The sequence below is a fragment of the Strix uralensis genome, chromosome 3 (genome assembly GCF_047716275.1).
Source record: "Strix uralensis isolate ZFMK-TIS-50842 chromosome 3, bStrUra1, whole genome shotgun sequence".
NCBI classification, from domain to species: Eukaryota; Metazoa; Chordata; class Aves; order Strigiformes; family Strigidae; genus Strix; species Strix uralensis.
The window spans coordinates 72,109,139-72,124,800 of NC_133974.1; the positions used below are offsets into that span (position 1 = coordinate 72,109,139).

The following is a 15,662-nucleotide window of genomic DNA, read 5'->3' on the forward strand; positions in this document are numbered from 1 at the left end:
TGTGAGCAGCTGTACTTTTACATTATGAGCCCTCTGTGAAAGAGTTGAAGCTGTTAAAAGCTTTGTGGGAAAATGATTTTTTTGGATATAGCTCAAAATATTTTTTATTGAACATGCTAAACTCAAGCCAACAGGATAATTAGGTGTATATAAACATACATTATTTGCAGTTTCCTAATTGTATGTACTTTTATATGTATACAGCTAACTAGCAATACCATAGCTCATTTATTAAAATTAAATTTATATCTTAAACCATTCTTTGAGAACATTTTGAGTTAATAAAGTTGAGGCTTCCAGAAATTTGGTCTCTAGAAGCTCATAATTTCACATAAGCTTCTGTAGGTTTGACTGCTAAAATACTCTTGAAAGTGAACGTGCATAGATGATAAATGAAGTTGAATTTAAATTCTAATAAATTTTGATTCAAAAGATTTATTTTTTTTTTTTTACATTTACTCACCAATATTGTTCATTTGTTTTGTTTTAACAGGAAACATTGGATGCTCTGCTAAAGTCTGAACATATGACAGATGAGATCAAAACTCAGTTAAATGATCTCTGTAGATTTTCCAGAGATTTGAGTACTCATTCTTCAAAAGTTTCAGGGTTGATTAAGGAGTATAACAGGTACACATTCATCTTGTTTATAGTTAATCAATCGTGTGTGTGGGGGCGTGAGCTGTCTTTTAGGGAACCATTAATTAGAATTTTAGCATTAGAAACAGAGGTATACAATTATTAGAATCATTATTTTGATTTTGGTGTCAGTAGAGATTGTAACAAGTAGCAATTTGGTTTTTTTTTTTCTTAAAAGCCAGGCTATGCCCCTAAACTCAGCTGAAACTAATGTATATCCACACCTGACCTATTACAGGTAGAATCCTTGTAAGAAACTGTGAGGTAGCACTATGGCTTATTTGTCTGAAGGAGGAACAGGCTATACCAGCTATTTAAGGTCTTTTTCTTAATTTTATCCTTCAGTTTACTCTTCTTTGACTAGCTGGTTCCTTGAAGTAGAGGAATACACATTTGCTTGCTTTCTCTCAGGTCACTCTGGCTGATTTACTTGAGTGTGTGACAACCTGCATGTTAGACACAAGATTCTGTTGTTTCTTGCAGGGGCTTATAGCTTTTGGCTTCTCTAGCTGCAGAAGAAGAGGGTGATGACCCAGATTAATCCCTTCTAACATTAGGAACTCAACAGAGCCACAGAAGTTAGAGTTGTAATCGCTGTAGTTCCACATCCTGTCCCTACAGAGGGAAAGGGACTTGCAGAAACTGTTCATGCTTTAGGTCCACTGAGTCACTCTCTGGAAACACTTACGCCTGTCATATCTTTGACAGTTATGTCCCAGTTTACATGCTTCACTTTTAAGGAACTGAAAGCTTCTAATGGATTTCCTGGTGCCTCAGTTAAGTGCTTAAATTTGGTAGGAGGAATCCAGGTTAAACTAACCTTACCATTGTATTTCAGAGAACTAAGTAATATCATTGTCACCTAACAGAGTTTTGCCTTTTCTCCTTCGCTCCCTCCCTCGCTCCCTCCCTCCCTCACTCTCTGCTGATTCCCCGATGTGATAAACCCAGTCTCTGCCTGCAAGCTTCAAAAGGATGTCAGAGCAAAGAGCAGATCTTGCAGCAAAGATTTCGGATGGCTTTCAGGGACTTCCAGCAGTGGCTGGTCAGTGCAAAAGTCACCACAGCCAAATGCTTTGATGTGCCTCAGAATATCAGTGAAGCTTCAGCAAGTCTGCAGAAAATACAGGTAACTCTATAGCAGTGAAAGATTAGTCTGAAGGAGACCTAATCAGTTTCATATAAAGCTCAGACTATTTTTATTATTACTATATAATTACTATTTTTTGTTAATGTTGTTAATGTCAATGCTGAAGGTGATATTGCAAGGAAATGAACAGTTATCTTTTTAGTTTTTAATCTAGTTTGTTTAATTGGGCTACAGTTTGTATGTAGTCATTGTCTCTCATAGTAGTTTTCCTTGTTTGTTTCTTTTTTACAGTAGGAAAAAAATATGTTTTTAAAGTAGGAAAGTACTGTAAAATCAGAATGATATCAGAATCGGTACTTAGTACCTGGAATTATTTCAAAGTTATGTAAATATTTTTCCTTGTATATGAATGTAGAGCCCTTAGACTTTTTAAATGCCTGCTTGCACTGCATACATTTTACCCCTGTTCTTGCACTATATTTTTCACATAAAGCTAAAACAAGCCCCAACAACTCTGTGGAAAGGAGTGCCAATTAGAAGTTTATTTTAATAAAGCAAGTGAAATAAATACTTTTATGAATAGAATATATCTATAATTATAACTGAAAATAGCAAAATGAAAATTATATAATGAGACTGTTAAACCTTCAGTTAGATAGTTTAACAGAAGACATTCATATTGGTTTCTCAGAAAATACCAAAACCCAAATCACTTCCTCCTCCTTTTGGTAAATTCATTTTCCCTTGCTTAAATGTTTTACTTAAAAGCATAAACAATACTGTATTAATATATCAAATCTTTGACTACCCCAAAATGAGAATATGTTTGCAGAAAATATCAGGGGAAAAAATCCTAGTATTTTTTGACATTAAATATGAGTTTTAGCAAGGGTTAGGTTTTTTTTTTTTTCAACAGTGGTAAGATTTTTTTTCTTTATCACTGCAGCCCCTTCGTAGCATAAGACCTCGCTTTGTTCTCCTCCTCCCTGAAAGTTGCTTTAGATGAAATAAACTTTTGTTGACACGCAGTAACTGCTTTGGACTTCTAGAGATGTTTTGATAACCTGTATAAACTTATAATTTTATTTTTGTTAAAAGTTAATGTTCTGTCTGTTAGCACATTTGACATCATTAAGTCACAAGGCAATTGTATCTTTGATTTTAATATAGCCAGAACTTGAACCAAGTATCTCAAAGCTAACAGACCCTTTGCATTCTTTACTAAGACCTCTAGCATAACACAGAATCAGAACCTGACCTAGTAATTTTTGTATCAACCCTGTTATTTCTGACCGTGGATGTAACCTTAAAATTATGGATATAAAACTATTTGTGTATCACATAGTCGTGATAGTAACAGCTTTAAATATTGGTATTTAAGACTGCTAAATTCCTTTGAGTCCTAAATGTTCACAAAGTCTTTTAATAATTACAAGTTAAAAGAACGTTATTGCAGTACGTTGGAATTTAAAAGTCTGTTTCCTTACATTTCTGTATAATTCTTGCACGTGCATTTTGCTGTGCATTTCTTGCACACCAGCATTATGCAAGATTTCTGTGAAGAAAAATACTTTCAAACATGGAAGGTAAATTAAGGGTGCAGAGGGATAAATCACACAGCTTAGACATAGCTCAGGGTCTAAGCATCAGCCCACACCCTTACACGCTTGTTGCAAGTCCAGCATGGCTGTCACCCGTGGGCAAGGCTTCAGTCCTGTATCTGCCTCAGAGTGGGCCCTGGCTCCTGCTGTTACCTGTGCCAGGATATTGGTTCCCTGAAATGAAACAGTTACCATTTTCTGTACCATGGATATTTAAAGAAGTATAATACCCCACTAAATGACCAGTAATTGTCTTATGAAATGCAGAACATACAGGTAATTATAGAGTCTTAATATATAGATTATTTAGACACATGACACTTCTGGATTAAGTAGCTGCTGTCCTTAAATCCCATAAATATGAACGATATAAAAATGGAATGTACTGAAAGCTGAGTTAGCATGTTAATGAGTAGAAACAATAAACTCTTATCCCTGTTAAATTTTTTGAGAGCTTGCCATTGACCTTTACTGGGACACAAAGTTCACCAATTAACTTATTTTATTACTATTTTTAGGAATTCTTATCGGAAAGTGAGACTGGGCAACAAAAATTAAACCTGGTAGCATCCAAAGGAGAATTGCTGTGCTCTGTTTTACCAAAGGAAAAGGCTAAAGTTATCCAGGACAAATCTGCTACTGCCAAAGAAGATTGGAAAAATTTTATCACCACCCTCCACCAGAAGGAATCTGCATTGGAGGTATTGAACCAGTCACAGCGGGGAAGGATTGGAGCTAGATTTCCTCTTTGCTTTTTGTTTCAAACAGCACAGTTTATATTTTGTATATGGCTGTAAGTGTTTCTGATGTGACAGAACTAATAAATAGCTGTTTTCAAGAAGTCTCATTCTTCCACTTACATTTTACTTTTGTTATATCCCTACGACCTGATTTAACTTTAAGTGGGGTGTTTCATGCAGAAGGGTGTTGTTCAGGGTGACTGAAGGTAGCAAAGACAGCAATTGCTCAAATTCGTTAACATGAGTCTCATCAAATGTACTGGATTACTAAAAAACTTTTTTTTTAAGGACTGTTTTAGCACAGGTTTCTGACACTGTGGCTGAATGAATAGTCCCAGTATGATGGGTGAATGTCTCTTATTTGCAAACTGGTGAAATGTAATGACTTATTTGAGCAACTTTTTCAGTAAACGCCAGTGCCTTTCTCTAGTCACAACTCACAATTCAACCAGCACAGAAGGTGAAAAATATAATATCTTTTAAGGTCATAGGTTTTAAGGTCAAAAGGTCTTAGCTGGAATTCCCTGCATAGAGTAGAAGAATTAAAAGTTCCTAGACATTCCTGTTTCAAACCAATGCAGCCTAGCCAGCTGAGAAGAAATTTAAATACATTTAATACATCATGTAGGAAAGCCTTTCAAAGAAAATTCTCAGGTAACAAGGACTTACCTTCCTTCATCTCAGGTTGCCATGGAAAGGGGATGTTCTTAGAGATTAATATTTTTGAACCAAGCATTTTTCAGTCTCATAGGCTTAGTTTTTTATTCTGATGTTTAAATGCTAAGGCTATAGCTAAAAAGAAAACTAAATCAGTCTGGGGGGAAAAGAAATAAATAGGGCACAGGAACTATGCTATTCAGGTTTTGATTCTATATGAATTATTTTAGATGCTCTTTTTTTTATTCATTCAGAATAAACCTGCAAGAAAAATATACAGGCACTGAAGGAATGCCTACATACACCTTTATGCACACGTTTTTATAACCAAAATTTTACACTAAAAAAGAATATAAGCAGACAGCCCATTTAAGGAGGGGTCAATGTGAATGACTGCAGTCAGATGTTAAGTAACTCATATCCCAGATTAGCCTTTCTTCAGACTGCCTTAGCTATTTGAGTTAGACTTAGATTGAGTCAAAGCTCCTAAGATCTGTAAAGCTTTCAGTTCAAAGAAAATTTGCTTTAGCCTCCCCTCAACAGTGTAGACATCCTACATTGTTGCCTCTATTTTGCCTCTTAAAGAGGTGCTTTCTCAGACTTTTCTTTCAGTGTCTGTTTGTGGGATGGGAAGGAGCAGAGCTGGTGTAATTTATTCGAACAGTTGTGTAGTATTTGACTGCAATTGTATATCCTTTTTGTGTGCTTGATCTGTGTGTTGTGCATTACAGTTATGCTCAGTGCAGTGGGACAGCTGATAGAATTGTGCATATCTTCCCAGAACTTAAAGATCCAGATGAAGGACTTTGAAGCAACTGCTGAGCCTCTACAGGAGTGGTTGACCACAACTGAGAAGATGGTACAAGGAAGTAGCAGTCGACTTCATGATCTTTCTTCCAAGAGGAGAGAACAGCAAAAGTTGCAGGTGACTTCTTACAAGCCTTTTTAACACAGCCAGAGTTTCCTGTCCCATCCTCTTGGCATCACTGATCCCTTACAAAAGCTTGATCATTCTAGCATCCTGACCTCTAAATAACATGAGAACTGGTTTCAAGAATTGCTATTGATGATCCTGTTCCATCAGGTTTTGCATCTCTGCATTTCTTATGGCATGGTGCTTCATTGCTGTAGCTGTATGGTGTGTCTTTCTCAGCAAGCTTGCCATACGTCACTTGTATTTTTCATGGGGCCTTCATGCTTCTCTGTTTCCTGATTTCTTGCACCCACTCTTAATATTAACGTGCTTGTGCTTTACAGTCTGTCCTTGAGGAAATAAGCTGCCACGAGCATCAGCTCAACAGGCTGAAAGAGAAAGCTCAGCAGCTGTGGGAAGAGCAAGCTGTCAGCAAAAGCTTTATGCGCAGAGTGTCTCAGTTGTCTTCTCAATATCTTACTCTAAGCAATCTGACAAAGGTAATGCACCCAGTGTATGTGCTTTTAAGCACTTTATTTGATGTATGTGGGGAAAAAGAAAGACTGAAATGTGAAACGCTGCAGTTGTGTTGCTTGTCTGCTCTGTGGTAGGTCTGAGCTATCTTGTCTTTCACACCAGCTTTAAAGAGTGGGAAGTAAGGGCCTGGATAATTTCATGGACTGTCAACAAAATGGAATTGAGATTTTTTAAATTTTTTTTAAATGTGTTTTGATTAAAAAGTAAACCCTACCTGAATGTACAGTAATCAGGTTTGATTTTGATTATTTCAAGCGTTGAAGATGTTTTAGTTTTGGAATAAGTGGCACTTCATAGAACTATTTTTTAAAACTTAGGGGAATTACTTTTTTTTTTTTTTTCAGAAAATACAGAATATAGAGAAGTTATTACTTCACTGCATAGGCCAAACTCTAAAGCAGCAGGCTAGGAGCTGAGAGTTTAACTTAACTGTGTTTAGCTGAGTGATGCTTAACACACTTCAACATTTAATAGTTCTACTATCTCTATTGCGCAAACAGATAAGAAGGTCTTCATGTTAGGACTGTTATTTTTCACAAAGTTCCAGTCATGAGGCTTGATATTGTATTAAGCTTATGGTTGCTACAGTAATGAGAATAATTAAGGATATAGAATGAGCCAACAATGTGCTCTCTCAGCCCAGAAAGCCAACCGTATCCTGGGCTGCATTGCGAGAATCATAGAATGGTTTGGGTTGGAAGGGAGCTTAAAGATCATCTAGTTCCAACCCCCCTGCCATGGGCAGGGACACCTTCCACTAGACCAGGTTGCTTAAAGCCCCGTCCAACCTGGCCTTGAACACTTCCAGGGAGGGGGCATCCACAACTTCTCTGGCAACCTGTTCCAGTGTCTCACCACCCTCACAGTAAAGAATTTCTTCCTTACATCGAATTTAAATCTACCCTCTTTTGGTTTAAAACTGTTAGGCCTCGTCCTATCACTGCACTCCCTGATGAAGAATCCCTCCCCATCTTTCCTGTAGCCCCCTTTAAGTACTGGAAGACCACTATAAGGTCTCCCTGGAGCCTTCTCTTTTCCAGGCTGAACAACCCCAGCTCTCTCAGCCTGTCCTCACAGGGGAGGTGCTTCAGGCCCCCGATCATCTTTGTGGCCTCCTCTGGACTTGCTCCAACAGGTCCATGTCCTTCTGTTGTGGGCCCCAGAGATGGACACAGTGCTCCAGGTGGGATCTCACAAGAGCAGAGTAGAGGCGGGGGGAATCACCTTCCTCGACCTGCTAGTCACACTTCTCTTGATGCAGCCAGGATACAGTTGGCTGGAAGTCGAGTACTGTGCTGGTACCTGGAGTACTGCTTTTTCTGTGGAAATAAAAATTATAAAGCATGTCTAGAGCTGTATGACTTACCAAAAATTCTTGTATACATGGCCATAATAAATTTTCATGACTGCAAAATGAGAAATGGAAAGATGCATGAGTCATTAACTTTGGTTTATGTGGACAGAACTTGTAGGAGATGTCAGGATGAGAAGGAGGAGTCTGAGGCAGAGGATATATGTGATCCAGCCTATGAGAGAAATCCTGAAGTTCTTTGGACAGTCATGGACGCTCGAGAACGATCACTCTCAGTTACTTTCTAAGTGTATTTCACTGGCTTGACTTTAGTTCTCTGTCACCATGTGAAATATACTCTGCTCTGTATTCCTGTTCACCCCAGGCCTTTTAGCAATATAACTTGAGCATTTATTTTTGAGTCATGTGAGTTTCAGTGATTTTTCAGAAGAGTGGTTATACCAATGAGACTCGTTGAGGAAAACAGGTCTTTGTTTTCCAAGTATCAACAAAGTAATGTTGCTACAGTGGCATAGCTTCACAAGCTTAAATCTGTCCCGTGCATTGACCAATTTCACAAGTTATCTTCAACTGCAACACTGAAATGGAGTTTAGGTGTGATTTAGCAGACGATTAAGAAAAAGTGAAACCAGAAAACTCTCATCTACTTTGGATGAGAGGAGACAAGTAGGTAAAGCTTTACATTTAGAAAACAAAAAAAGGCATTTCTGAAATTTTAATTTGTATATTAGGCTCGGACAACTTGTTTGTGTGTGTGTGTGTGTATGCAAAATTCATTCCATGTTCAAGTAAGTGTACTTGTAATTATCAATGTATGAAGAGAATTTCTTAGTCTAGTTTGTGAAACTCATTCTAAAGTCCATCAGTGGGTATGGGGAATAAGTGATCCTTTGAATAGCTGCTAGTGCTAATTGCTGTATGAATTGCAGGAGAAAGTTTCCAGAATGGATAGGGTTGTAGCAGAGCACCAGCAGTTCTCGCACAGTGTCAAGGACCTCCAGGACTGGGTGGCTGATGCAGTTCACATGCTGGATTCCTACTGTCATCCCACTGCAGACAAGAGTGTTCTAGACAGCCGGATGTTAAAGCTAGAGGTATGGAAACAACAGACTCCAAAACCTGCTCTTTTTAGATCTGTAAGAAGAATGCAAATATAGGATACTTTATGTTAGTTGTTGCATATTAGTGTAACCACTGTTGTCATTCAGACACAGATTTTCAGTTTACTCAAAATATAACTCTTTACAGAGTTATATATACAAGTTTTCTCTAAGAAGGATATAGGCACCGTTATGACATAGAAAACTGCATGTATGCAAATTCTTGAGAAACTCAAAAGATGTGTGTCAGCTGAAGGTTAAATGGAAGAAGTAGGATATTCACTTCTGTTAGTTTAATATATTATTTCCTAGATCTTACAGGTGATGTGGATGATTCGGAACAGCTTTTCCTATGATTGTTTGCTTTAACAATGGTGACTATAGTTAAGAAAATAGCTTCTACTGATATCACTGCACAAGAGATGTTGAAGAGCAGTACTCAGAAAACAATACTTTTCATATTATTGATGTCTCAGGTTTTGAGCAGTGGTCAAAATATGGACAAGTCCTCAAAATTGTAAGGATACATCAAAAAGCAAGAGATTGTATCAAAATACTAAAAATATGTTTTGCCTTTTATTTGTTGAGCCTTTCAGGTTCATACTTTCAGGCTTTTCATGACTTTGCATAGTGTTAGAAGCTGTTAATTTGCAACCGTGCAGCTCCAGGAGCCGAAGTCTCTAAGCTGACGTGGCTGATAGTCACGTATTTATCTTGGTACCTTTGGGTTGCAAATAGATCCTAGAGTTGTAGAACTGTATATCAGCCCTGTAGAAGAGCTTTGTTGTGACATCTTGTTTTCTCTATGAATGAATCCTCCTGTTTTTCATTGAAATGACATTCCCTTTGAAATGTCAGCTTTTCCACCCAACAGTACCTTCTCTAATATGCTGTAAGTACATGCACAGATTCCATGAAAACTTCCCTGTCAACTAAGATTTTTTTGTTTTTAATGACCTAAACCTACCCTTTGAAAGTCACTTTTTCCTTGTGAGGCCTGGCTGTGAACCGCACTGTCCCTCTTCCAGTTGACTGTTTATACAAGCTGCTAAATTTTATCAGCTCATTTTCCAGTAAATCCAGTTAGTATATTCATCCCCAGTTAATGAGAAAAGTAAAATAATATCTGCTCACTTTTTAGGGACTGCTAGCAGTGAAACAAGAAAAAGAAATCCAAATGAAAATGGTTCTGACCAGAGGAGAGTCTGTTCTGCAAAATACATCTCTGGAGGGAGTACCAGTGATTGAACGGCAGTTGCAAACCCTGAAGGACAGCTGGGCTTCTCTTCTGTCTGCCTGTATCCAGTGCAAGAGGTAAAAAGGGTGTGAGGTGCAGAATGATGCTTAGCAATAAAGTACTGTCAAAATTTTTGAAAAATTAACTCCCAGAGTTTTATTATTACAGGAGTCAAATTGATATAAAATGACTGCATGTCCCTAACATTGCAGGTCTAGAGGCCTTAAGTGACATATTTATATGAAGCAGAAAAAGGGCAGGAAACTGTGAGGGATCTAAGCTTTGTTAGCACTTACTGTCAATATACTCTTAAAAGTAGATTCCATGTTCATAATCTTGTAAATTTTACTTTGGAGTTGCACTTGATACCTTGAATTGTTCTCAGAAATTAGAAGATCTTGTCATGGACATTAGTGGTTGCTCTGTCAAGATTCTGTCTGGTTTTCCACTTGCTAGCATTTCACAGAAGATATTGTAATTACAGTGTCCAGTAGTGATGGTCAAAGTGATAGAATAAAGACAGACAGGGGAAAAATGCAGCCTTCTTTGGTGGAGCACCACTAGTTGCAAATATTTCAATTTAAAACAACAAAGGTAATTAAACATTAAAATGCAGCAATTTTTGAATCTATGCAAAGGAATAGAAATTTTCTGATTCTGGATCTTATGCTTTCAGTTGCATTTTATTTACTAAAACTAGAACACGTCAACTAGCTACGTAACTTACAGACCTCCTTAATATTCCAAGTTTGGAAAACTTTATTTCTCCTCATCAGCCAAACAGCACTCCTAGTCAAAACCTGTAGGGTTTTAACAGCTCTGTCTCAGACTGCTTAGACTGTGATATATCTTTCTTATAAATATAGTCTAGAATAACTGTATATGACTATATCTCACTGCTTAAATAGCTTGAGAACCTCCACTATCACAACAAATATGTGTTTTTAAATTACAGTCAACTGGAAGGAGCTCTCTCCAAATGGACAAGTTACCAGGATGATGTTCGTCAGTTTTCCAGCTGGATGGATAAAGTAGAAGCAAGTATGAATGCTTCTGAAAGGCAATATGCTGAACTGAGGGAAAAAACAGCTGCCCTTAGCAAAGCGAAGGTGTGTTTGCTTTACAACAAGCCAGCAACAAGCCTGTATCACCTTATAAGCAACAAAAAAGGCTGAATAACTACAAGATTAGTCTGTGGTCTTGTTTTAATGCTGCCCATTCATAAATGTGTTCTTCTCTTTCTGTTTTTCAGCTACTCAGTGAAGAGGTGTTGAGTCACACCAGCCTGTTGGAGACAATTGAAGTGAAAGGAAGTGGGATGGCTGAGCATTATGTCACTCAGCTTGAACTCCAGGACCTTCAGGAGCGGTATAGGTTCCTCAAAGACAGAACAAAGGTACAATTTTTCTTGATAGCTCTCCCTCTTGTTTTGTTGACAACAAGAAAAAAGAGAATGTCTTTTCACTGATCATTTATTTTACAGTTAAATGAGGAGTAAAAGTTTGGGGACAGTTGTAACTTAATGTAACAGAAAGTTATTAGAGTGATTTATCAGCCTGTCTTCCTGCGCCACTGAGATTCAGATATTTTCAGAAAGGTTCTAAAAATCTAAATCTGAAAAAATCATCAGGTGAATAGTCTGAGGAATTCTATGTCAAAAGTCTCATTGACTTCAGCACAGATATGATTTTACCTATTGTCACTGAAAAATTGGAAGCATCTCTGAATCTGTGATTTGCATAAATGTATGTTTTGCAATAAATGCAACCAGTCAATCAGGTAATTCACAAATGGTTGACAACTACAGAAGCTAACTATTGAACACAAACCTTATTAGCAAGTAAACTGACTCTAATGTCAAAAGACCCAGCATGATAAGTACTACATTTACTGATAAATGTTAATATTATAGATCTGGAAAAGATTAGGGCATAGACAGATAAAGATCAAGATGTGTTTTAATGTAAGATACAAGATAAAGAAGAAATAATAAAAGACCTGGTGACACATTTAAAGCTAGGTAATTATTTCCAGTTAACTGAAATTCTTCTGTGGTAATTAAATAATGCCTAGTGTGTGTTCAGACAGGCAACTTTTCTTCATGACAGCAGTGTAGTAAAATTGAAATTTGTTGTCTCAGTGATGTCTTTGTCCTGTGGAAAGGGACAAAATCCAATTTTTCAAATACATGTGATTCACTGTTTTGGGGTACTCTCTTCCACAACTGCAAAGAATGCAATGCGCTGTCTTTCTTAGGACCTTCTGTGGCTAAACTTACTCAGGTTTATTGGAGAGATGCGTAAGTCCTGGCAAGTGCTTGTGAATACCTAGTATTCCTGTTAGCATGGGGATCCTCTAATCTTTACCTTTTCTCTTTCACAAAGCTATACAGACTGCATTTGCTCACCTTGAGCAACAGCATGGGAATAATGAGAAATGGATGGTAGTTCACAGAGGCAAGAGCTCTGTACCTCTTTCCTCATGTATCAAGAAGCATCCTTTCTTTCTCTTCCCACCTAATACCCCAGATGAGTTTTGTCTTTTCCACTCCTAATTGTGGTGGTGATGTTAAGTGTCAAGAGTACATTCAATCCTTAGAAAGAAATTAGAAGTTCAAAGCAAGTAGCTGGAAAGTAAGGAATGGTTAATTCCTTTAATAATCCTGTGGCCAGGTGGGAAACCTGACAGTCTTCCCCAAGGGTTTGTGGCCCAAGCCTGAGCAGACCAAGACTTGTAATTCCCTGCAGCCACTGTCAAGAGTGTCTCTCTTTTCCTCTTTTCACTACTGGGTTTGGACAGGCCTTGTAAAAAATTGATAATACTCCCCTTTTCTTCCTTCCTCCACTATCCAGACCTCTTAGAAATAGGTAAAGCTGTAGACAGTAGGTTCATGGCTGCTGTTTATGGAAGTGTTTTTCTTCTTATGTAGCCTCCTGCCCAGGGATGCAGCCTGTCTTGCCCCCATCCAAACTCAATTCCCCATTCCCATCATTTCTTAGAGGATGTGAATTACATGTAGTATACTTTTTTTGCACTTAGGAAGACTAGTCTTGTGCTAATGTATGATGCACTTCCTGCTCTACCCCAGATATGATAATATTTTAGTGCTGTGTTGTGAAATTATTGTAACTTGCTCACCCACATACACAGAAGACTTGCAGTCTGTTTCTCACTGTGCTGTGTAGGAACTTCCCACAAAGGACTTGGGTAGTCAAACCTAAAGAAATTAGACACTCTTAATAGAAGATTATTATTCCATTGGCAAAAAAAAAATCATGTGAAGAAAAAATGTGCAGTTTCTGAGCTCATACTCTTATTAATCACTTCAGTAAAGTTAATTTAAATTGGTATAAAAATTAAGAAGGTCTTTTGTTATTAGACACTAAGGTGTTATTTAAAAGTGATCCCAGATCAAAACTTCACTTCCCAGAAGTCACAAACTTATGTGAAGAATCTTTTAGGATAAGTATCAGTATACCCACATTTGTCCCCTCTTTCTCCATAATTGATTAAACCATCCTCAGAATCCAAGTACTCTTGAATTCTAGTAAAGCTCAGCATTGGATGAAAACTTTTCCCCTTGATTGAAGTCTGTATTTTAGGTTTTCTTGGTTTGATGATACACTAAGATAGATAGATATATATATATATAAATATTTTAACAAACAGGAGGCAGTAACAAAAGCTGAAGAACTGCTTAACTTACATCAAGAGTACCAAAGAAATCTGAAGGCCTTTGAAGTATGGCTGGAGAAGGAACAGGAAAAACTTGACTGTTTATCACATCTTGATGGTGACGCCCAGAAACAGGAGGCAACACTCCGAGACTTACAGGTACATAACGTGTGACATCCTAAGTAAAAAAAAAAAAAAAAAAAAAAAGGTCCTGCTTGCAAAATAACAGAGTAATGTTAATTATCAGACAAAAATTACACATCTTTTTTTGTCTGGAGAACAGCTTGGAATCACATTATATATAAGTACTTTGCTGCTCAAAAGTGGTTCCAGTAAAGACAGTGGAAACACTGTTACTCATTTCCAGGAAGAAGTGTCAGGCTTTGAATGAAATTTCCAGGCATACTAATGCTTCCTTGCAAGTACTGAAAATCAAAAGTATTCTTTTCATTGGGTTTTCATCTTTTATTGTTACAGTGCAGATGCATCTACTTTCAGGCAGTTCCAGTCATGCAGGCTAGCTCCCATGGTGAGGTGGAAAGACTATTACTCAATCACTTAAGTGACAGGGAAGGGTGAACCTATAGTACTTCAGTAATTTCCCAGTTATGATCTTAAGCTGACTTTAAAAACTTTCATACCTGTTGAATTAGCAAAAGGTCTGTACTTGAGTTATGGAATATTTATTACTTTATTCGGGGTGCTGAGAATGTCTTTGTATGATCAGGGCCTCTGCATATATGTCTTGTTATTATAGTTTACTTCACAAAATCTCAATCCATTTTGAAAATCCGTGTATCTCAAATATGAACTAAGATGACACACAACTGTATTTTGTTAAGGTAATTTCCCAGTTAAGTTTTCTAGTCAGATTGAATTCCTCCATACTTTCTAATCAAGTTCTAATAAGCATGAAAATGCCACACATGTCCAGAAGAGGGTATCAAGAATTACTTTGAAATGATGTCTCAAACCTATGTAAAAATAAACAGGTTTGTTTATTTTAAAAGATTAAAGCCTCACCATGTTCCCTGTTTTTAAACAGATTCCATTTTAGAATCAGTTTTACAGTCTGCTTGCCACAGCTGGAGAGGTTTGAATTTAAGGCTGTGCTGAATGGATTGCATCCATCCCATGCCAACTCAGGCAGCAAGTGTTTCAGAACTGATGATAAACTTATAAGAAGGGGAAAGAATTTAATGCATGCTTTGTTGATAATTTTCTCCAATTCACTTGTCAATAATAGTGATACTCAGTTTGCTTTGTAAGTGAGCATGCCATCATAGGTGTTTTTAGAGATAGTGTAATATGCATTGAACCACAGATAACTAAAGGGAATATCTAGATAACATTAGGTAACTGCTTTTGTCTTAAGTAGAACCAGGTTTTTGTTTGTCATGTGTGGATTGAAGCTGTTAATGTAAGGTATGATCCATAACTGCCTTTACAGGAGCTGCAGGTCCACTGTGCAGAAGGACAAGCATTATTGAATGCTGCTGTCCATGCCAGAGAGGAGGTGATTCCCTGGGGCATTCCGCAGATAGAAGACCGAGCCCTGGAATCCTTACGGCAGGATTGGCAAGTTTATCAGCACAGGCTTTCTGAAGCAAGAAGCCAATTAAACACCACTGTGAGCAGACTGAGATTAATGGAGAAAAAATTTCAGAAGGTTAATGACTGGCTAACAGACCTGGAGGAGAAAGTTGCTATCAGAACTGGGAGGCAGTCTGGTAGAGCAACAAAGGAGATGCAGCTTCAACAGATGAAGGTAAAGAATATAGTTAGGACATTTCTTAAACAAAAATACCACGTGAGGTTTTCACATCGGTTCCTGGTTGCACTGTGAAAATGACAGGAAGCATTGCAATTTATTCTGAGGTGGTGCCTAGAATGATGGATCCGAGAAAGCTTCGTGCCTTCTGGGTCCAGGTTCCTCCTGTTTTACTGGTAGGGGTATGGCTGTACCAATGTTGAAATCTCACAGGGACATCTGGAATTCATATGGTCTGTGGCATGTCAAGGCATAACTGAGGACAAAGGTTGGTCCTGGAGTGGGAAAGTTTTTATGTGGTAACAGGAGTAAAACATGATCGTGTTATGAAGCCTCTGCTGTGTTGATGTAATAATTCTCCTTTAGTCACTCCAAGGAGAAGACATTGTT

General features: G+C 37.7%; 1 protein-coding gene across 17 annotated transcripts in view; it reads left to right on the plus strand.

Moving 5' to 3' along the window:
* The window catches only part of SYNE1 (spectrin repeat containing nuclear envelope protein 1), a 322,241-nt gene that overhangs the window by 161,513 nt on the left and 145,066 nt on the right, over positions 1 to 15,662 (plus strand). For 16 of the 17 annotated variants that reach the window (XM_074862820.1, XM_074862818.1, XM_074862830.1 and 13 more), the window contains 11 exons: positions 494 to 630; positions 1,591 to 1,768; positions 3,849 to 4,031; positions 5,509 to 5,652; positions 5,985 to 6,140; positions 8,419 to 8,583; positions 9,731 to 9,903; positions 10,782 to 10,935; positions 11,079 to 11,222; positions 13,496 to 13,660; positions 14,952 to 15,269. In XM_074862820.1, coding sequence (XP_074718921.1) covers positions 494 to 630; positions 1,591 to 1,768; positions 3,849 to 4,031; positions 5,509 to 5,652; positions 5,985 to 6,140; positions 8,419 to 8,583; positions 9,731 to 9,903; positions 10,782 to 10,935; positions 11,079 to 11,222; positions 13,496 to 13,660; positions 14,952 to 15,269 — 1,917 coding nt within the window. Of the gene's footprint in view, positions 1 to 493; positions 631 to 1,590; positions 1,769 to 3,848; positions 4,032 to 4,062; positions 4,124 to 5,508; positions 5,653 to 5,984; positions 6,141 to 8,418; positions 8,584 to 9,730; positions 9,904 to 10,781; positions 10,936 to 11,078; positions 11,223 to 13,495; positions 13,661 to 14,951; positions 15,270 to 15,662 lie in introns of those variants that run through there. The other variant, XM_074862833.1, reaches the window with a different exon arrangement.